This window comes from Drosophila serrata, unplaced genomic scaffold (genome assembly GCF_035046125.1).
Source record: "Drosophila serrata isolate PLE 108 unplaced genomic scaffold, ASM3504612v1 contig_2, whole genome shotgun sequence".
NCBI classification, from domain to species: Eukaryota; Metazoa; Arthropoda; class Insecta; order Diptera; family Drosophilidae; genus Drosophila; species Drosophila serrata.
The window spans coordinates 1059424-1082104 of record NW_028256900.1 but is presented as its reverse complement, the minus strand read 5'-3'; the positions used below and the strand labels follow the sequence as shown (position 1 = coordinate 1082104).

Sequence of the window (22681 nt, the reverse complement as noted above, 5' to 3'; positions counted from 1 at the left end):
AGGGGAATTTTAAATTAAATTAAATTTTAAAATTTAAAAAATTATGAAATTATATCAAATGTAATATACAAATACTATTCAAAGCTGTATTAAATTTAGAAGCATTTTATTTAGCATATAAAAATGTCGTTCAAGTTTTTACACATATTTGTTGCCTGAAAACTTTACAGAAATTAAAATATATTAAGTAAATCTTCTAAATCCTGGCTATATCCTGTCTCACGCTGGCATCTCTAGCAATTTGTGCTGGTATCATATGCAAAATGCAGCACATGTGTAAAGTAAATCTTCTACACAGCCTAAACCATAATCATAAACATTTATAGCCGACGCGCGTTTGTTGAGGCACAAATGACGAAACCCTCCGGACATATCCTTGCTTCCTGTCACCCTGCTCCTGGCACTTTTTGCATCACTTTGACGAGTTCAATCCTTTTCCATTTCCACCTACCCCTACATAGATATTTTCTCTGTCTCTTTTTTTTTATTCCTGTAATATGGCGCACATGCAAAGCCGCAGGATTAGGCACAACTGTGATCCTGTGCGCTCCTGTACGTGTCCTGTCGGATTCAATTTGATTATGACTTGACAAATAATTGTCATTTTGATGTGACGCGGCGGCTTAAAATGCTAAGTAATTGTAAATATTGAAAATTTGACGAAATGAAATGGGGTGGCCCCCGAAGTTAACCCTTTAAAAAAAAAAAATGGGTGGTCGAAGGATGCAATGGTAGGATATTTAGGATATGATTTTGTGGGGAGATAAAGGTTTTATGTTGCGTCATGGTTTAGTTAAATGATAAGGAATTTTAAGCCAATGATTTGTGCATCTGCTTTCATAATTTTATAAAAAAAATTCATGGATGATGTTTTGTTTGATTTGAGAATTTTGGAAATTATCTAGAAGTATCTTAAGTTAATATTATGTGATTTGAACTGCAGTTTATATAATTTTCTACTTGTTTTAAATTTTGAAATTAATAAGGGGAATTCTGAATATTTTTATTTGTTAACTAATGTATTTTTATATTATTTTGCGTATTATCAATTGATTTTAAATATTATTTGGAAAACTTAAAACTATATTGTGCATCGCACTTCTTACCCCACCGAGAAAATTCCTCCCTCTTTAGAAAACTCTTTGATTTATGGCGGATGTTGAAAACTATGTCAAAAAGCATTTCCTGAAACGCAACTTGAACTAATTTAAATTCCTCAAAGCGGGGATTTCCCCAACAAAATAGAGAAAAGAAAAAAACTGTCAACTGTGCTTTTCCACCGCTGAACAAATGAGATTTTGGGTAAAGCAATGTTAACAAGGCGTTTTACACACAATATACACTATGGGTGTGTGTATCTCTAGCAACCCCATCCTGTTGGCCTCCAAAAAATTTGTTACCAAACACGGCAGTCTCCTCTCTCTGAGTTTCCCTGCGCTGACAGCTTGCAAGCCATAAATCAACAAGTTAAGTCAAACGTGTGCTGCAGACTCTGAAAGCCAGGACAAAAAAATGTTTTTTAAAAAATTTCCAGTTCCAGTTCCTGCACCCCCACAGGACATATGCAGAGGCAAACGAAGAGGACAGAACAAAGTGGAATTGATTTCAATGTTTAATAAAAAATTCATGAAAATTTGTCAGCTCAAGCTTTTGTATATGTGGTGGGGTTTTTCGGGGCTTTCGTTCGCTATTAATCACAGTTTGTTGCACTCGCTGCGCCATCAAGTGATTCATGTGTGGAAAAGGAGCATCATCAGTATCCAAGCGCATCCTGTCATGCCTTTGGTCTATGATTTATGTGGCATTTTAGACCACTGACAACTGGCAAAAAAAAAGTCCTGCAGGGAGATGGGGTTGCTAAGGAGGAAATGGGGATTTTGGTAAAAAACTTGCCACAATCAGCCTTAATCAGGGAAATGTCGTTGTATAATTTTTGGAGAATTTTTTAAGTAGAAATAGAAGCTTAGAAATAAATCTGAAAAATCTCTAACTTAAAATAGATATCAAAAGTATTATTTTTAACATTAAATAACTGCAGTTCATGGCATAACTTATAAAGAAAAATCTCTTAAATTAACGCTTCAACTTCCAATCATACCAAAAATTGCAGTAAACCATTTATTATAAGTAAAACCAACCCTTTCTCTTCAAATTGAATTATCCATGGTAGCTAAATATATTATATATACGTTTTGCATTAAGAGTTGGCCTGTCAAACACAATAATGCAATTGATTTTGGTGATAAAAATCGAACATTTTCGCCGGAAAAAGGGATAAATAAATAAAAGTGAAAGGGTTCATCTACCGAAGACCAGCCCAAAAAATGAGGGTGAAGGTGTCGTGTGTTGTGGGTTTCCCAACTCCATCAATGTTTTGTTTTTCCTGGGGTAGCCCAAAAAAAAAGGAAAATGTTTGCACACATGCGGTTGTTTCATATTTCATAAAGGAAAATTTCAGGCACAGAAATCAAAGCATAAAGTTGTCAAGGCGTAGCGAACTCTTAACCCCTCGCCGGCTCACACTTTTTTTTGTTTAACCCTGTGTGTGTGCGTTGCGTGTTTTGTGGCGCTTTATTTTTTGCTTGCCATTTCTTTCACTTATTTATGAAAATTGAGTTATAATTGGTAGTGCATTAAGTCGTCCTGGCTGGGCTCCTTGTGCTCTCCTTCACTCTATTTTTACGGCTGCTGGTGCTGCCGTTGACGCATTTCTGCCTCAATAAATACGCAAATTGAATTTATAGGCTGGTGAGTGCTTTTTCTGCCTTAAAAGTGCCACTAAATCAAAAAATCATGTGTGGAGGAAATCCATGCGGGCAGTAAGGGGTTAAGCAATGCACAGAGAAAAATGTGATAAAAGATCTTGACTTATAATATTTTCTAGAATAAATATTCTTACACTTTTTTGGTTTGGAAGATAATAAGGATTCAAAGTAGGTAAAAATGTTATTAATTATAGAAGAGTTATATGTTTTTTATTAATTATACAAAAGCACTTTCTTCATGGTTTATTATAAAGCAAGTTTAATTATGAATTGTTTAAGAATATAACTTAAATTAATTTCGGTAAATCAAGACCACAACAAATTATTTTCAAGTGCATCTTCCTGTGAGTATGAGATCCTTTGCATACGGTTTCCGCAGCGCTTTTTTTGTCCTGCTATTTTGCGTATCCTTCCGTTTTAGTTTGTGCTTTTTTGCATTTGCTTTTACCGTTGCGCTAGAATGAATTTCACACAGGAAACGTGCGTTTCAGGTTCGTCCGCCATATGTGTAACGGGAAAAAGGGGGAAAAAGGAAGAGAACTTAGCGGTGTGCGGCATATCCGTATCCGGAATTCATGTGTGGAAATATTTTGACAGTTTCGCGGTTCGTTAGCGTTTTTTTATTAAGAATTTTTTAGCGGAACAGAGCACTGAAATATTTACAAAGTAAAAGGGTTTCTTCATATTCATTGATTGGTTAAATATTAGGTAAATATTCAATGTACATGTATATATTTGCAAGGAGTTTTTGCTAATATAATCAAGCTAAAGTAAGGATTTTTATATAAGCATTGTTTTTACTTAACTGTACTTTAAGTATTTTTTATAAATGAATTAATAAAGCTTCTGTAATAGATATTTAATGTTTCTCCCTCTTAAATGATGCCTTAATTTCTTTCACGCTTCTGTCGCAGCAACACTAATTTCGCTGTTTAACCCGCTCTTATCTAGCTAAGCCCTTAAATGGCTCATCCCAGCTGGAAAAGTCGATTTTCCTTTGACTGCCCCTCTCAACACTTTCCACTCCTTCCTCCACTTTTTACCACTTTCTTTTGTCCATTGTTCAAGTGGCTCTCCACTGTTGCTGACCACATGCTCAAATTCATGGCACAAAAGGCCAACCCAGCCAAAACAGAAAAAACCACCCAAGGCCACCCACTTCCTTTTTGCCCAGCAGCACGCCTCTTAACCCTTTTTTCTGCTGCGGCCACTTTTATGTTGTCCCGTTAGTGGTCATTCCTTTTTTTCTTTCTATTTTTTCGGCATTGACCCTTTGGTGGAACGAACCGAACCCTTTGCTGGGCATATAAATTATATGATTTTTGCATTATTTTGGCATAATGTGCACATTAATGACACTCGAAATTATGTTGTTAATAGAAAAAGGGGGTTGGGCCTGAAATATATTGGCACACACATCGAATCCTATATATAAATATATATATTTATGTATGTGTTTCATTGCATTTGTTTTGAGCATCAAATTTATTGCCTCCTTTTTTTATTTTCCCTCTATTTTGGTGGCTTTTTTATGTTATTTTTGCGTTGCATTTTTATGTTGCTCGTTTTTTTTTTTTGGGCAACATTAATTTCTCTTCGGCCCTTGACAGACGTTTGACATTTTTATGTGTAATCCTATCCCTATGCAAGGTCCTGGGCAGGAGAGGGTTAAGCATTAGTAAAATTACTTGTAACCGGTGCGATATGTGGAATTAACGTTCCATGAAATCAAATGATATATGGGTAATGAAAAGGGATTTCCGAAATTGGTGAAGAGGTGGGATTTTGGTAAAGATAATATATTGGGAAAGGAAATTGTTAATTTGAATAGTAGAACTTAATAAATAAATCAATTTTGTAGAAGAAATGATTTATTAACTCTCCACTTCTATGAATTTTATTAAATTTACTTATAAATTGCTTTTAATAATCACATAAATTCTTATTAAATCTTTCTTCAATCCTTGCTAATAAAAGTTCTATAAGTACTCTAAACCTTAGCCAGTTCTAAGCATTAAATTGAGCGCAAAAAAATTCACTTAAATCCTGATCCAACAAATCAAATCGAATCCCCAACTCCTGGCATTTGACAAAAGCAAAAAAAAAAAGGTTCCTTCGCTTTTATAACTTTATTTACCCAAACGATAAACGAAATAAATCTCCGAATGTGGCACCGAGTCACATATACATGTGTTCCACGGTGACAGCCTGTCACCCAGCTGGAAATGTTCCGAAAGGAATAGTCAAACAATAACAAACTGTACCTTAATTTAGGATGTGACCAGTGGGGATGTGAGGGGAGTATATCCAGGATAATGGGGGAGCCCAAAGCAACAGTAAAAATTCGGCAAAAGATTTCACCAAAATATTGCACAATGATGGATCATAAATAACTTATGGTTGCCAAGGAACGCACCAAAAAAAAAAAATTGGTTACACAAAAAGAAAAGAGGTTACAGAACTTATGTTTTTTTTTAACTAATATTGGACATAGTAGAAATCTAATTTTAAATATTTTTAAAATATATTATAAACTAGTTTGGGGAAGTTTACTAAGATAGTCAAGCAGATGACTGTTTTAAAGCCAAATTTCTTAAAGAAAATTAAATTAAATTATGTTATTGATCTTTCCTCTACAACTTCTTCAAGTGTTTACACAAAAATCCGAGCTAAGGATATGGAGAAAACTCTCCTGGTCCTGCAGTGACGTAACACATAAGCCTCTAACCCCGAGTACACACAACTCGCCTCCCAATCGCAGTTCAGCCCCCGTGATCTGCCCCGGCCATTAAGGACAAAAGGATGACCCTTGATGCCGTAAAAAAGAGCGAACCGAACTCATAGCCGGACAATGGTCACTTGATGATGCGGGTGTCCACTGGCAGTTCGTTTTATTTGCCGCCTTTTTTACGGCAAATGAACGGAAGCGACTCGTAAAACTAGCGAATTGTGAATTATGTTTGCTGACATCTAGACCGAAATACGGCGACGACAGTCGATAGATAGATAGTTGGCAATAAAAAAAAGCGGAGCCAAACGTGTGCCGATGGTCAACTAAGCTGGAAGTGAAACAGGACCTTCTCCTGCTGCACTCCATGGGGTCGCCTGTCATCGTCTATTGAACTCGTGTTCCTACCAATAAAAGATGCATTAAAACACTGAGGAAATATGGAGTGGGAAATGAGTAGGAACGAATAAATGTGTATACTTGAGTATTAAGGCACTTCAAGGATACCCTAAGTAGTTCGAAAACATTGTCGTAAATATATTTTATTGTAAATTAGGCAATAAAAAATGTTCTAACCAAAAAGGTGTGACCAGTGTGGAGGAGATGGAATTGAGGTCACAGCTTAAAGGTTGAGGAAGTAAAGAATATAAAGGTAAGCCAAGATTCATAAAGAAATACCTTTAATTTAAACTATATTTAATTATACTTAAAGTAAAGTACAAGTAAAATTACCCATTAAAAGCCAACTAACCACAACTAAGAGCTGTGAAAAAACCAAAAATTTACCCCAGAAAATTCAACAAAAATGTGCTTTTAAAAAGTTAGCAACCTGAGGAAAAGAATTCCGGAAAAGGAAAACACAGGAAACGGGCGCAAGGATAACAGGCCAAAGGCATTCAATATGCACACGCCATAATCACATTAAAGCGTAAACGATATGCAAATGGAATGAACTGACAAGGAAGCCAAGGCGAACTTCTTTTCCGCAGGCTCAGGATCCTGCCAGAGCTTTATCAAAAATTCACACACTCACGCAGGACAGAAAAGGTGGAAAAGAAGGAAAAACTACATGAAGAACTTTTAAAACACAAGTCCTGCGGCAGGAAGTGGCTACCAACTTGAAGCACAAGTTGCTTCTTTTTCTTCCAGGTAATCACGTCGTCACTTACAGTTGCAATTAAGGACATGACTAAGTGAACGCGGAAATTTTAATTCAATAACAGTCAAACGAGGCATTTCCCATTAAGTTTTCCCGCACTCTGGCCATTTGCGGTCTGTTTTACTTAAAGTCAATTAAAATTGAAGTGGAAGAAAAGCAAGGAAAATACTTGTCATGTCTTCATCAGTCGAAACTTTTCCACGCGGCTCATGTGGAAACGCAATTTTCCCTCATCGGACGTAACTAATGCAATCAAAGGACATGCGAGTTGTTGTGTGAGTGCCAAAAAGTTTGGCTTTCCACTCTGCTAAAACTCCCAAAAGGGTTACCAAAGTGTCAGCTTACGGATAGATCTAAAACGCAATAGAATGGGTTGATTGAAGAGTTGTGGAAATATTTAGACAATTCAATCGTGTGACAACTCATTCACTTTTGAAATTAAAAGAATAAATCATGTATTATTATAATAAACAGAGATTAAATACAAATATTCTCTAATTAAGATCATATTTTACTCTGCTTTTAGTAGTTCAGGAAAAGTCTTAACTAAAGTCTCTACTAATTTTCTCAGAACTTGTAAATCTAATTGATTAGATATTAAAACAATTCCTTAAACACCTCTCTGTCTCCCTCTTCGCTTTCAGTTTGAAAATCAAAACCGAAATAAACACTGCATTTCCATTTGCCTGGCGCCTGGCTGCTGCCACTTCAATTAAATTATCAAAACAAGAATACCTTCCATAAAAGAACAATGGGTGAAAAGCCCAAAAACACCTAAGTGTGTTTTGCATCCTGCATTCTGCATCCTTGGATACACGAAAAAGCCAAACCAAGTCATGGCATTGTCACTACTGGCTTGGCATTGTTTTTCGGTCTTAAGTCTTAAGACTCCCGGCAACTTCATTATTCTTGTGGCCAAAAGAACCCCTCCCTCCCGCACTCTGAATGACTTTTCAATGGGCGTTGGCTTTAATGAAAACCCAAAACGCAAAACCAAAATCCACCCAGACAATTTCATATGCAAATGACTAAAATGAATTTAATCAACAATTGTTTCGTCCGTCTGCCACCTGACTTTGTGGTGCATTATTCTAATGAGATTCTGCTGGCGGCAGTTTTTCTTTTTATTTTTTTTTAATGGTTAAAAACTGGACCCGGTAAAACCTCAACGTTGTTGCAATCGTTGCAATTATTTTGATAACAACTTTTCGTATTAAATGGCGAGACATGAGACAGATAAAATAGGGGAGAACGATTGTCCTTAACGGGGTCATTACGCATACGACATGGCTAACAAGGAAAAGGTTTCGAAAGCAGGGATTCGACCAAAGGATGATGGTTATATCAAGGAAGATGTGTATTAAAATTGTTAGAAATTAAAAAATATATTTTAAAATTATTACTAAACCTAGAAATTGATTTATTTAAATATTAAATTAATAATATACTTACTATCTTGTTCTTTTCAGATACTTTCTCTGCAAACTCTGGGTGAGTTTATTATTTTATTTTACGAATATATTCTTCTATTATATATTATTCTTATATTATATATACATGGGGTATATTACATTCTTATATACCCAAATATTTCCCTTAAAAACCTCTACTCTAACTGAACATTTATGGTATAACTTGAGTGTGTTGCATTTTTGACCGCAGTAAACGTAATTGTCTGTCCGGCGGTGGGCAGTCAATAAAAGCCAGCGATTTCCAGCTCCCTTACAAGTGGCTCCATGTCCTCTTCATGTTCTCCAAATGGCTGTAGCTTTATCTTGGATCCCAAAAAAAGGGGAGTTTCTTTTCCCCCATTTCTCATTACTCACAAATATTGTTCCTTCCACATGTTGCAGCAACAATGTTGCTGGGGAAAAACGGTCAACAAAGCTTTTTGTTTGATTTGCATATGATAAAAGTGGAAAGGTTTTTTAGGGGATGTGAAGGTGGCTTAAAAGTAGGAGATGGGTTTTTTAATAGGGGATGGGCTTGGGACTTTGAGTGGGAGTAATGCTCATTTTGCTGCTGCTGCAAATGACCGGCAATTATATTGTTGCCTCGCTGATGTTATGCCCTCTCAAAAGGTGATTAAATCATGTTAAAACGTTTGAAAGGTTCTACAAATATATATTTTAAATATATAGAGAATTAAAGCAAGCTTTGTAAGGTTCTAAAAATACATATTTTAAATATTCCCTTAAAAGAAATGAACTTTAAATTGATGTTTCTTATAGAAAGAGTTTACTAAAAGTCCTAAGGCGCCGAACGGTAAAGATACTTAAATATATTGGGAGCTCCGCTTTATGCTTTTATATTATACATATATTAATTGTGTTTAATTTCATATTTGTACTATACTATACTATTCTATATATATTCTCTGTTAGGGTATTCGCTAGTCCTGCATTTGAACCCACTTATTCCTATCCAGCTTATTGTGTATGTGTGTTCCATGGCTGATAGCCGTTGAAATTCCCACAACCCTTTTTCTACCAGTTCCACTCCGCATGTCCTTGTGTGCAATGTGTCCTGTCCTGTCCAGCTTGTTATGTCCCTGACAGCCATCGTCATCCACATCGCATTCTTATTGACTCCCAGTGCCACTTCGACTGCAGTCCTGCAGTAATTCCCTGCAATCCTCCCGGAATACACACTCGTATGTACCTCACTCTCTACTCAAATTCAGGATTTGTTTGAGGAGTTTGAGGAGCAACATTGTTCAGTGCTTGCTTTTTATTTCGACCATTCCGGGTTGTGTTCTGTGCGGTTGGGCATGCAAAATTAAATTAAAACGCATTAACAGAAAAACCCCGACGATGGGGTACTTAGTAAGCTTAGGGAAAAGCATAGGAAAATCCTGAGGAATGTTTTGGGAAGGGGAGTGAGGAAACACTAAATTTGAGTACTTGGAATGTTCAATGGATTTACTGATCATCATTGATCTATGGTTTTAAGTACAAGATTTTAAATATTTCTCAATCCTAAAACTTTAAACTACCACAAAAAAAAACCTTAACTTATCCTTATCAAATGTCCAGACCCATCTCCTCTTATCCTTGTTTACAAATGACTTACAACTTGGAAATGACATCATCAGCAAAGCGAAAAATTGATTTTCCACTCTTGAAAATTAGTCAGATAAGTCCCTTAAAAAAAAGAGAGACAAAAACCCCAAAAGAGAATTTGAATAAAAAATGAGCCCCGTGGCGGACTTTTGGATAAATGCAGTGAAGCCAAAGCTGAGTACTAAATTACAACGAAAAACAAGAATTACACACTTCAGTCCACAAAAGGCAGCGAATACCGCCTGCAGTGGTCTCAAAATCCCACTCATCCCACCCACTTGAAGCCGGAAAGGACCTCCGAATGAGGCAAAAGGAAACTAATATAAATAAAATTTCAATTACTCAACAATTAATTTCGCCTTGTGTGCAATCGGCGAAGCGTTAAAAGGCCACGACAGACAACAGGATCGAATGGCAAGGAGGCGGATTTGAGAAAGGACATCCTCGGCTCACTTCCTTGGGAACTACTCAGGCGTAAGCTTGGAGCATTTCGGAAAATATTTGAAAAAGTTTCAACTGCACTGAGATTATTTTAATGAACACAAAAATTATTTCACTTGTAAAAGAGAGTTGAATTCCTTATGAATATACAATTTCTTTGGTTTTAATTATTTATTTAGAGTAAGAAATATGTGTACATATTCTGCTGAAAGAAGAGTGTATCAAAAATTATATTTTAAATTTAGTTTCTTAACTTTTTGTCCAAGTGTTCTTCTTTATCCTTGCCCAAATAGCCAGCTGTGCTTAGTTCAGACCTTGAATGGTGGTTAAGGAGTGCGAATAAGAGACCCCGAGTTGCTTTTCCAACTTTTTAGTTGACTTAAGTCCTTTCGGCTTTTAATTGTTGGGGCACACAATTAGATGGGAACGTATTTGTTTCTTGCTGATTATGAAGCGTTAAGCAAAACTGTCAACGTGCCACCCAAGAAACGCAATTTATTGGCAAAGTTTTCCCAAGTTCCTGCTGCTCCATCCTAAGAAAAGGATTCCCTGTTCTTTCCAAGGAGCTTATCTCACTCGCAGCTTCGTCACTCGAGTGAAACGAGCTGCCAAGAAGTTGATCTAAAGAGGAAGATAGTGTCTGGCTTAGAGGACAGAGGACAGGACAACCCCAACTGCGAGTTGTCACGCACAAAGGAGTCTGCCTGCAAATTAGCAGAAAAATCTGTTATCCTTTCGTTTGGCTTGCGCTTGCGGGCGTGTTAATGATTTTTCTCCGCATCCCGTCTACCCCATGGAAAAGTTCACTTCCACTTCCTTGGAGGCAAAGTTTTTCCGTGTTCGTTTCTGTTTCCTTACAAATGAAGTGACAGAGCATATTTAAAATTAAACAATTTAATCCACCGAGACGAAGTCGACTCCACGTGAAGTGAAATGTTGACACTGCCGCCGGAGTTTTGTGCGAGGAATACATGTGCTAATTAGCAAACAGGACTCCTTATCCTTGCCGTCCCGCTTCATGTGTCTGCGTGTTGCTAAACAAATAAGATTGTACCGTCTCTTATCGTCCTGGGCCCATTGTCATTTTCCGAGTGGTTGATTGGCACGTAATTTAGCCGAGATCTCATTGCGGCTTGTTTGTCCTTCCTCCGTCGAGCAAATCGAGCTTGCCAGGTTTTGGGGGTTTGAGATTATCTGGCGTCTATAATTGGCAATTGCCAAAGAAGTCCTTTTATAGGAAAAGGCCTTTTCAAAATGGGTTTAACTTTAACTGATTTATATAATATGTAAATTTTATATTTCCATTATTTCCCTAATACTTGTCATTATGCTCAGCAATCTGTCAATAAATACAAGAGAAAAATGTTAATTAAATTAGTATATAACCATAATTATGGCTAATGGGCAGCTGATAAGTTCCCTTTTTTGGGATAAGAACCTCCTTACTCTAACCCCCAATCGAGTCCACCAAATAAATCCATAAAATATATGAAAATAATCAAGCAAAAAGCATTTCGAAAAGCCACAACCATGTGTTGATTACAAACCTTCAACGCGTTGCAAACACAGAAATACAATCCAATCGTTACCCCAATATCAATTTCAATGACCAGAACAAATAACCGCAATGTAACACATTTTCCCCTCCGCATATATTTTTCCGTTGAATGGATGGCAGCAATTGTTTGCCAAAAACCATTTAAACCTTTATTTGAAAATTACACATAAACATATTGGAAATACAGCGAGTGTAATTCCTCTTTTGGGGATATTAAATGGGTTATAGTTGGTTCTTTGTGAGAGTTTATTTAAAAAGGATATTTTTTGAAAGGTTACTATGAAGAATTCTTACCTTGAAATTTTTTATATTATTATTATTTCAAGAGACTAATAATAGTTTATAGAATATTACTTAGAACTTATTCTTATTATTTTCTTTTACGAATTTAATCTTAACCTAAAGGTGGTAGTTAATACATTTAAACACAATTTAAATAGGCAAAAACATATAATATACCCTTTTGCAATATTTAAATTAAATGTATTTATATTATATTATTTAAGAGTATTCAAAATTCTTGCAAAAAATATATATTTATCCCGTCCATTTGATTTTCGCTCGAATTGCGGAACACATATTTGCCGATGCATTTTGGAAACATCATTAAGCCGAAAATTGTTGGACCAAGTGCAACGGCCTATGAAGAGCCTGGACCCTCGATGAATGGACGATGCCAATGAATTTTCATGAATGCAGTCAAGTCTATAAAAATTAATGCATTGCAGTTGGTTGCAGCGCACTTCAGTCGCCGACTGCATTTTAAATATGAGTTAAAAAGCCTGGAAAATGGCCCCAGTCCGGAGTCCGGACTCCCAACAATCAAAAGGAAAGAAGGGAGGAGGGAGTAGATCTCAATACGAGTTCGACCTTATCAAATGGTCATTTCTGTTTGCATTTAATTAAAAATCAACCCAAAAGTAAAGTGTAGAGTCACGTGTCCTGCTCCTGGTCGCGATAAATCACGCTAAAACAGAGGCCAAGTAATTTATCACTGTCAACGTGGACAAGTCAGGACTCAAAAGGGGTGACAGGATCTGCTGCAGGACAGAGATCGAAAGGATTAACACTTTAAATTGCCTAGTTAAACAAAAAAAGGATAATGTCCAGGCAGCTTAATGCTCAATGTTTGCTTTACTTCCAAAGACTTTTCCCCACATTTTCCATTTAATTGCTGAAATCCAAACTGGACAGAAGAGACGAAGGACGAATACAAAAGCTTTGTATTTACATAGCTTAGGTAATGGAATGGGGATTGAGATACACTGAAGAAATTAAATAGAATTGAAGTAGGAGATTAAAACTTAATTATCATAGAGCTAAGTAAGAAATTATTGAGTTCCCTTATTGGTTTTTGTTTTGAGGTTCTTTAAAACCTTGTTAAATCACTTTTTCTTCTCCTAATCCTTATATTTATTCTGTTATTTTGTACATTTCTCTCAGTGCACGTAATAAGGTCTGTGGTTGGGGGTAAAGTTCACTAAATTGCATTTCGTCACGCAATTAGTGGTTCATTTGCTGCCTGGCTGAGCCTCCTTGGAAGATCCTTCAACTCTGTTTACTCAAAGCTACTTCGTCCTCCTATATTTACTCTGGATTCAGTGAGTGTGTGAGGTGTGTGTGTTTGGAGAATGTGTGTGTGTGTGTGTGTGTTAGAGTGGTTGGCCAAAACTTAATTTCATCTTATTACGATGCAGAAATTTTGCAATTTCCGCAAGGTTCACTCGTAAGCCCTGGTCAATTGCGTTTCGGCCCTGTTGTCTGTCGATGTCTTGCAGCGGAAATGGAAAATGTTTGTGGCAATGACTTTGGTTTATTAGTTTATCAGGATGTCCATCCATTTTGGTTAGTTCAATTACGTTTGTTCAACCGCAAAATTATATTGAAATGCTGTCATTTCTCAGGCATTGAGGACTTCTTTAAAATGGAAGAATTTTAAATACTTTTATTTATTAAATATTTGAAAAGGCTAGAAACAATCTACAATCTATGACATAAATGCTAAAAACAAAAATATTATTTACCTCTGGAATAATAATAAATGTTTTTAACATATTTTTTGACTAATTTGATGTCCCATAAATGGTTTTATTTCTGCCTCTAAATTTAAAGAACTTCCCCCAAATCTTTAAAAACTATTCCATCTTCCGACCGTTATTAAAAAGGAAAACCTTTTTACGACTGACATGCAATTTTCCATTGAGTAATACCTAATTTTTGCAAAAATTTTCCTTTAATTTTATTGCACAAATTTCGGTAGGAAGGCAATGCTAAATAGCCTTTCCCACTCCTTAGAACCAATTTTTTATGACCACAAACCAGAGTCAAAACAGAGCAAAACAACCGAGGAGGAAGCATTAAAAAAGCTAATTTAATTAAAAGAAAATGCAATGAAAAATGCCATTCAGACGGGGCAGTGTGAGCAAAAAAAAAGGACTCCTGCTTCTGCATTGTCCTGTGCGTGCTGCCTGGCAATTTTGCCGATTTTTTATGACACAAACCGAACTGCTGAACTGCAGGCAAAAGTGCAACGGAACCGATGACGAGAAGCAGAATTCTCCTTGGCGCGATTTTATGCACATTTATCATAATTTCACACGCAGCCAAGGATTCCGCAGGACGACAAATGGAATGAGTTTGGGTTTTTGGGTTGGGTTTCGGTTTCGGTTGCACACATAAAAAATAATCGCAGGGCTGACGGGGGGAGTTAAGGGCATTGCTGAAGGGGCGTGGAAATTGCATTTTGCCTTTTACGAGCAATGACATTTATGACAGTTTTCCTTCCTTGCGCTAAAAAGAAAAACAGAAGAAGAAGCGACAGGATATCGTGGAAGAAAAATGAAACAGAGAAATGAGAAAAAACAGTAACAATGATACCCCATTAAAACTATTCGTAAACACACACACCTTTCCCGAGTGAACTTGAAGGTAGTAAAATCCTGCTGAGACGTATGCAGATCCTTTATCCTTTTCCAGGATACCACAACAAAGTTGGAGTGACATTATTAATATTAACGCGACATCTTTTGTATTTTATAGTTCATAAGCTTCGAATACATTTTCATTAAATCACATATTTTCGTGTTCACAGAAAAAATCATCCTTAATCCATATAATAAAATAACTTTTTATTCACTCTCCCTAACTAGGCTAAAATCTTGGTAGGTAGTATTATCGAAGACACGTTTTCCGGTAATTGAAGTGTTTGTTGTCGTTCCTATTCCTGTCGATATTGTCTTCCTTGGCAGCTGCTCAGCTGGATGTCCTTTGTCCTTGGCGCTCATAATTCTACTTGTGACAAATCAACGCCCTCTTGTAGCTGACTTCCTGTGGGTTATGTGTAGTTTCTTATTTTTTTGTGGCTGCTCTTGGAGAGTCCTTGCCATTACTGTTTATCAAAAGTAATTTCGCTTTTTTTATTTCCTTCGACTATTGCCAGCGATTTCCGCCGCCTTTCCGCTCGTCAATAATTTCATCTCATTTCATTCTTTGTCATAAAAATGGTCAACATTTATTCCCCAGAAAAATGTAACTACTAGTTGTTGGTTGCTGGCATCATTTGATGCATGCAATAAGCAGAAAGTTTCCTATTTCAATAAAAAAGCAAAGAAACGACTTTGAATTCTGGATATAAATCTATAAAAATCTCAGCATTTAATATCGTAAAAAATCTCATCCCTAAGGAGTTGGTGGAAGGGAATGAAGGTTAGGAAATAAAGTTTCTTTATTTTTCCTTTTCTGGTTTTAGTTGCTTTATTCTGAAGACAACAGCTGGCGTTGAAGCAACATTGTCACAGGTCTAACTTTTATGGAAATGTTAGCAGAAAATTATTCAATAAGTTTGATTTCCAAGATACAATATAATTTTAAAGGAGATATATATTGGAGAGGGATCTGCAATATGTTAAATCTTAAGAAATTATTATTTCATTGTCATTTTTTTGTTTTTGAATCTTTAAATCAACAATGCTTCTCAATTAGCACTTACATAAAACCCAATTAACTTTGCTGACTCAAGTTGAAACCTTAAGAAACCGCTGAAAGAAACTCAAAGACAGAAAATTCATGCAAAATTAGTGAAATTTATTTAAGGGTTGGTGGTTGAAGCGAACTCCTCATAAAGGTGACAATCAAACCGCAGATTTTATTAGCTGACATATTTATGAATATTATTAACATTTCGTTTGGCAAAACATTAATGTGCATTAAAACAGCAAGAGAATGCGAACTGGGAAATGCGCAGAAATGGTTATGATTTCGTTTTTTTTTTTTTTTGCCAGGCCTTTGCCAGGATCCTGGGATCCCAGGATTCCGGTATCCCGATCCTGCGAATGCGAATTTCCAAGGGTGCGCGCCTCCGTGGCTCATTAATTTTTATACGCGGTGCGTGTGTGTGTTGCATTGCAATAAAAACATATTTTATTAGTTGACGAAGAGCCGGAGCCGGGAGTCACCACCACTGTCCCAGTCTCTGACGACTGCCTGTCGGCATAAATTCATTATTTATGGTGCAATCAATGGGAGCTGCCGAGCGTATGTCAGGACCATCAAACTCATCAGTTCGCATCGGAATCATCATCACCGTCATTTGCCAGGATGATCTGCGTCTGCCACATAGCGGAAGTTTGTTTATTTTATAGTTTCTGACGCCTGTCATGGTTACAGCCCAAAGGCGCGAAAATTTATCCTCGAATTTTTGGGGTATTTTAGTTGGAGTCTGGAGAGACTACTCTGAGGTCAGAAAATCTTTAAGTCTGTCTACAATATGAAATCTGGAACCCATTTAGTATTACAATTTAGGAAACTAAAACTGAGTGTATAGGATAATATTGTGCTATAAGGACTTCCTCTTTAAAATATTTAATCAGATTAAGTTTAAAGACAATATAGATATAAATAAAATTATAATAATACTTTGGGTATAAACTAGGGTACTTTCCTATTCGATCTATAAAATCTTCCTTAATTTTCGCCAACAATTTGCGTCACGACGGGTTGTCCTTTTTGACAGTTATGTGTCTCAGAATCTTTTTGGCAAATTTGAATGCATCCTTTTTGGTGGTGTGGGGTGTGTGTGTTTTGATAGAGGGTGTGGCCGTTTTTGGGCATTATCATAACTCAGTTTGACTCGGGATAATTTGCCTTTTTGAAGAACTATTATGGTCGGTAATCTCGGGTTCAAAAGCTGCCAACACAAAAACTAATTAAAATGTTCGACCCGCTTGATGAATGGCCTGGGACTTCCTATAAACAGACATATATCCTGTGATAGGGATTCCACCCTGTAATTAATGCGATTCGAGTGACTATGTTCCATCATCGTCGTCAGACATTATCTTGCGTGATTCGGTAAGAGGTTTTTCCTGCGTGGCGGTCACGCATCACCATCTTGTCATAATTTTCTTATTTCGTTTTTCGTATAAAAATTTCCTATTAAATATTCATGCGAATCTGGAGGATGTCAGTTCCTCTTAATGACATTTCAATAATTAATGTATTTTCCCTGCTTTTCTTTTTTTTCGTTTCTTTCGGCGCTCTCGCTTCATTTCACTTTGCCTCGTTTCCTGGCTCGTGTGCGTGTCCTTTTGCCTGGACTTTTCGACTTTGGCTATCTGAGTAGAGATATCATCAATCAAAGTATATTTTTAAATGTTTCGGTTGCTCCAAGCCTGTCGCGGCTTATAAATGATGTTTTTGTCAAGCACTTTTTCCCATTTTGATTACATTTCGGGTTTTTGGGGAGGCGTTTTTCTTTTTTGTATTGATATTTTTTCCATAGGTCGCATTTTGATCATTTTCGAGCCACTAATCCAATTTCCTCTTGTACAATTTTCCTCCATTTGCACAACTGTCATAATAGCCAAGGTGGAGGCGGTGGTTCGGTGGAGTTTTCCAATTGATTACACGACACCCACACGCACACGCCTTTTTGGCTAATCCTTGGTCCAGGACCTCTGCTTTCATAATTCTCTAATAAGAACATTTCTACGCTGATGCACAAAAAGTCCCGAGGTAATGACATTAGGCTGCCTGCCATTAAGTTCATGAATGATTCGATTTGATTTTATTTCTTTTGTCTGCCGGCAAAAAATATTAAATAAAAAGGTAAAGTAAAAGGATGAGTAAAAAAAAATAAGGGATATAAAAAAATTTTGGGGAAGAATAAATTCTGAGGCAGGGAATATTTAAAATTTGTTCAGGTTTGCATACTAAAATATTTAGAAATAAAAATATACAACCTTAATTCCATATAGGATACCATAAATTTAAATGATTGCCTGTTAAAATTTTAGAAATAAATTATCTTGAACCATTTTTTGTCTATTTAAATTGGTAGTCTAGGTTTTTATAGTTTCTGAAGATGTATAGCTCAAAAAATGCCTAATCAATTATTATTTTTATTTCTTTTAAAATAGTTTCGGAAAAGGGCAACCCAAATTCAACTCCTTCCAATTTAATTTTCGCCTTTTGTTTGGGGATTTGCCTTTAGCTCCTTTTTTATTTTTCGGTCTTTATTTATTTCTGCATGAGCATCCGCCGATCGGTTCGATGGTCTTTCTACCTTTTTTGGGCCTGTTGCCTGTCTCTAGGCCATTCAAATTAATTCGTTTTTGAAAAAATAAAGAAATCTAAAGGAATAAAGAATAGAGGCTACCAAAAAAAATTGGCCAACATGTCAGTTAATTATGTGGAAGACAGCCAAAGAGCCTGCAGATACGGATCAGTCAAGGTTAAGGCCCAAAAAAAAGGATAAAAACATAAAACTGGGATACCTCTCTTGACCGAAATGAATTCTTGGAAATTTATGGATAAAGTTTTGTTTTGATTCGAGTTCACTTAACTCTAAGCGATCCCTTTCCCCCGCATTAGAAACACTTTCCGAACTAATTAGGGAACGAGAGAAGTTCTACAAGAATTTCCTGCCAGGGATTAAATGCTTTCTGTCTGTGATTTTTACAGCTCTTTTCGCTTTTCGCTTACAAATCGCTCGACATTTGGCAGCAGTTTTCAGCATAATCATAAACTTGTGTTAATTATTTTTCATATGCTCAAGCCCCGTTTTTCCCCCGTGGGCAAAAGTTTTATCTGTTTAACGTTAATTAGTTTTGTTTGGCAAAGTGAAATTTCTGATTTCTTTTTCAAACTTTTATGGACGCGTTTTTTTTTTCGGGGCAATCAAAGTGAATTGAACTGCAGGATGTGCACGGATATGGCAGCTGCATAAGTGCAAAAGTTTAATTAAAAGTCCTGGTCGTGTTCGCGGCTCCAAGTCATATCCTTGGAGCTGATGACGATGAGACCCTCAAGGATTGCATATTTCGCTTCTGTGTCTTTTTTTTCCTTCCAATTGCCTTGCTTGCGAAAAATTAACTTAAAAATGCAAATTGTTTTGTTAGCACCTAATTTTTGGACATTATCAAGGGCGGTGGGGAGGACTACGTATTCCCCCTACTATTTTGGTGGAAAGTTTCTGCATCGAAAAATCTTGGAAAATATTTTTGTGTATTTCTTTTTTGCATAATTGAATTTTCTTTGTGCGTTTGACTTTTTGCCGTCGCTTGTCGAACAATGTTGTCGAAGTGGCTGGAAAAGTTTATCCCAAAGTGGAAAACTTCAGTTGCCAGTAAAGCCAGTTGAAGCTTTAGGATTCCTAGAATATCAGAATATTTTTAATGGAGGATTCAGCATTGTGGAGTTTATTTGATTTTTATAAATTTCTGAATCAACTTATTTGTTTTTAATGGTTAGATCTGACAAGTTAAAATGTTTTAATATTTGTTCTGTAGTATTGCTTATAAATATTATTATCCACTTTTCTAGAAATTTTGAAGTTTCCTTAAAAAATAATGCATTACTGTATGCTTAACTTGTAAGTAATTTTCTTATTTAATAATTAACATTTAATAAATCATTCTGATATATTTAGTAAAGAAACTTGATTGAAAACAAGTTCGTTAAACCCTAAATAATTCTGGAAAATTCTAGTTACTTCTCTGGAGTATTATTATTCTTTGAAATATTAATTAAACCCAGTTTTAAAAATATTTTCCAGTTTAAATTATTGATTATTGTAGCTCCGATGAATTGATTGTTGTAGAAAGATGTTCCGTCGGCAATCTTTCTTGGTAATAATTCGGTTTAAAAATACTTCTTAACAATAAATATCGAAGTCTTTTGTGAATTTATTTAATTTCAAAAACAATTTGACCTTTAAAATATATTCTTCCTTCCGTCATATAGTCATTAAATCAAAAAGTAGCCGTCGGAAATCGAAGAAAATATATTCTTGATTGATTTCTAGAAAGTTCCTTTTAGCCGTCGGTGAAAGCCAAAATGTGAAAAATGTGGTTATTTCACCTTGACTTCCCCTGCGTCATCATTTTGCTATATATATAAAATCTGAAAAATTGCCCCGCCATCAATATATGAAAAATTCAACAGAGATTTATGTTTATAATTTTTGCATTATATATTTTTTTGTTTTCTTTTTTTATTGACTTTTTGTTTGACAAAAAATTGATGCAATTTTTAGCCAACTACGATTCATTTTACATTCTTTCTGGGTTTTGCTCTTAGGAAAAACTTAGAAAAAGAGCCGCTTACAAAAGAACTTACATACTAATACAGTAGTAATTCATTTAAATAGGATTTACATTTAAATTATAGCTAATGAAACTATTTTTTTGAGGTCTTTAAAAAATTTGCGTACAAAAGTTTTTTTTTGGGGACATTTTCAAAGAGATTTTTATAAAAGATTTTTGTAAAATATTTTTTTTTAGATTTTTTCTTTTCAATTAGTATTTTTTTGTAGAAACAAAACCATTATCACAATCGCTTTGATGAGTAAACTAAAAAAATTGGGTGGGTTTTCTGGTTGCTTTTAGAGTAGAAATCGAATGCCGTCGGCTGATGCATGATGAATGATTTTCCTTATTATTTGTTATTTTTTTGGGTTGGCTGATGCTTATTTCCTTTGTACTCTGGCTTTTGGACTGGACTATAGTTTGCCGCTGTAGCTGTTGTTGTGGTTTACTCAAGCTTTTCCTGCTCCTCACTGCGATGGTTTGCGATATTTTCCAGATTTTCTGCCCGACTTGGGCAAGCTGTATTGGCTGAATTGCTGAAGGGTTTCCAGGACAATGGTGGCCAGGAAACGCCATTGGGTTTCCCGCATTCGCAGGATTTGCCGCTCATCCTGCTCCGCTTTTCGGAGCAAAGTCGCCTGATCGGGTATGAAGAATGCCACTGCCATTGCTGCTGTTTCTTTAAGTTTTTGTTTTAACTCCGCTTTTATTTAGTAATTTAATTTAAAGTTTGGAATTACACAAGAAGATGATGACTCAATGACTTTCTCTTCGGCACAATGAATGTTTATCAAGTTTTTTTGTGTAGTTCTTTGTTGTTGTCTCTCGCACACGTATATTTCTTTCGTATTTTTTTGAGTTCGTTCACTTTGTTCTTGGCGGTTTTCTCTTTTTTTATGTATCTGTATCTTTCGGATTGATGTTGCCTCGCTGGGTGATTTCCAACTGAATACATTGAGCTCTGCTCGCTGGCTATTTATACCCGGTTCTCTCCCTGGCTTCGGTGCGCTCTTTTTCTTGGTGGTTGCTCTCACTTTGGTAGGTGTTTTGCTCTCTCTCTCTGTGGTGTATCTCTCTCTCTCTGGCTGAGGTTTTTTTGTTTTGGTATTTTTGTTGACATCGCCTCATTCGCAGCTCCCAAAAAAAAAAAAGAAATAAGGTAAAAATTTGTGGTGGGCGGAAGGCGGGGCCACCTTGCGCCTGTTGCCAAGCGTGTATTTATGCCTGTGCTCGGTGTGTGCCGTCGCCTTTTGTTGTAACTGTGTGTGCGGCGAGAAGTACAGTTAGCATATTAATTGTATTAAATCGTCAGGGCATGACAAACGCTTTCAGGCAAGGAATCAGACAGGGACAGAGACAGGTGGAGAAAGAGAGATGGAAAAAGGCTGGCTTTTGGGGTCTCATGTTTGGTATACTCTTTGGTGTAATATTTAGCCTAAATGGAATATGGCTTGATGTAGATCAACCAAACTTTATACAATGCCTTAGGATATTATAATACAATAATATATAAAATTTCAAATCAATCTGATAACAATTTATGGAAAAATTAATATAGACGTATACTTGATTTTTTATAACAAAATTTAAAAGCATTTTATAAATATAAATAGATAGAAAAATCGGTTTTGTTTGCTAAAAAAGCATACATTTTATTTGTCATTATTATTTTAATAATTATATTTTTATAATATGTATACATGATTAAAATATTTTTAAAATTAGTAGGTACTTGCCAGTCTACTCTAATACAGTTTTTTGCTTTTAAATATACATTTTATTCTTTATTAATATTTTTATAAATATATTCCAGTAGTACGTATACTTAATTTATGTACTTCGAAATACCAAATATATAAGATACGTATACTTAATTTATGTACTTCGAAATACCAAATATATAAGATAAAAGTTTAATTATGTATAAATAATTTCCAAACTTTTTTATAACATGTATATTTAAGTTAGTGTATAAAAAGAGAGAGAGCATTATGTGTGGGTGGCAGGCAGATGTACTTGAAATATGGGCAAGTGGGCAATGTTAAGTTCTTATTTCTTTTATTTCTCTCTTTGACGAGCCCACCTGTCATCCGTATCTTTATACTTGAATCTCTCTTTATCAGTATCTGGCGTTCTACAAGTGTTTACACAATCATTCGAAGCTTCCGACTAAGAATTATGACAATCTGCCATAAATTAAAGGCACATCTCCACCATACAGGGAATATTAACACAATGGATATTATATTTTTTGTACTTTTCATTTGCAGTATATCCATTAGAGCGGAACAAGTCGGATATGAATAAGTATTTTCACAGGAAAGTTAATTTTTGTTTTCGTATACGAAAATGATACTTGGGATTAAAATATTATTAATTAGCC

At 35.7% G+C, this 22681-nt stretch overlaps 1 protein-coding gene and 1 long non-coding RNA gene across 2 annotated transcripts in view; one reads left to right on the top strand and one right to left on the bottom strand.

Moving 5' to 3' along the window:
- LOC147645179 (uncharacterized) overlaps window positions 1–8144 on the top strand; it is a 97463-nt gene extending 89319 nt beyond the window's left edge. Inside the window, exon 3 of the long non-coding RNA XR_015271955.1 lies at window positions 8122–8144. This is a non-coding gene — a long non-coding RNA (uncharacterized LOC147645179). The remainder of the gene's footprint in view (window positions 1–8121) is intronic.
- Window positions 8145–20158: 12014 nt separating this feature from the next.
- rpr (reaper) lies at window positions 20159–21233 on the bottom strand. The gene has a single exon (XM_020946265.2). It carries the CDS (start codon window positions 20964–20966, stop codon window positions 20766–20768), a length of 201 nt encoding a protein of 66 aa, XP_020801924.1. The 5' UTR covers window positions 20967–21233; the 3' UTR covers window positions 20159–20765.
- Window positions 21234–22681: the final 1448 nt, after the last annotated feature.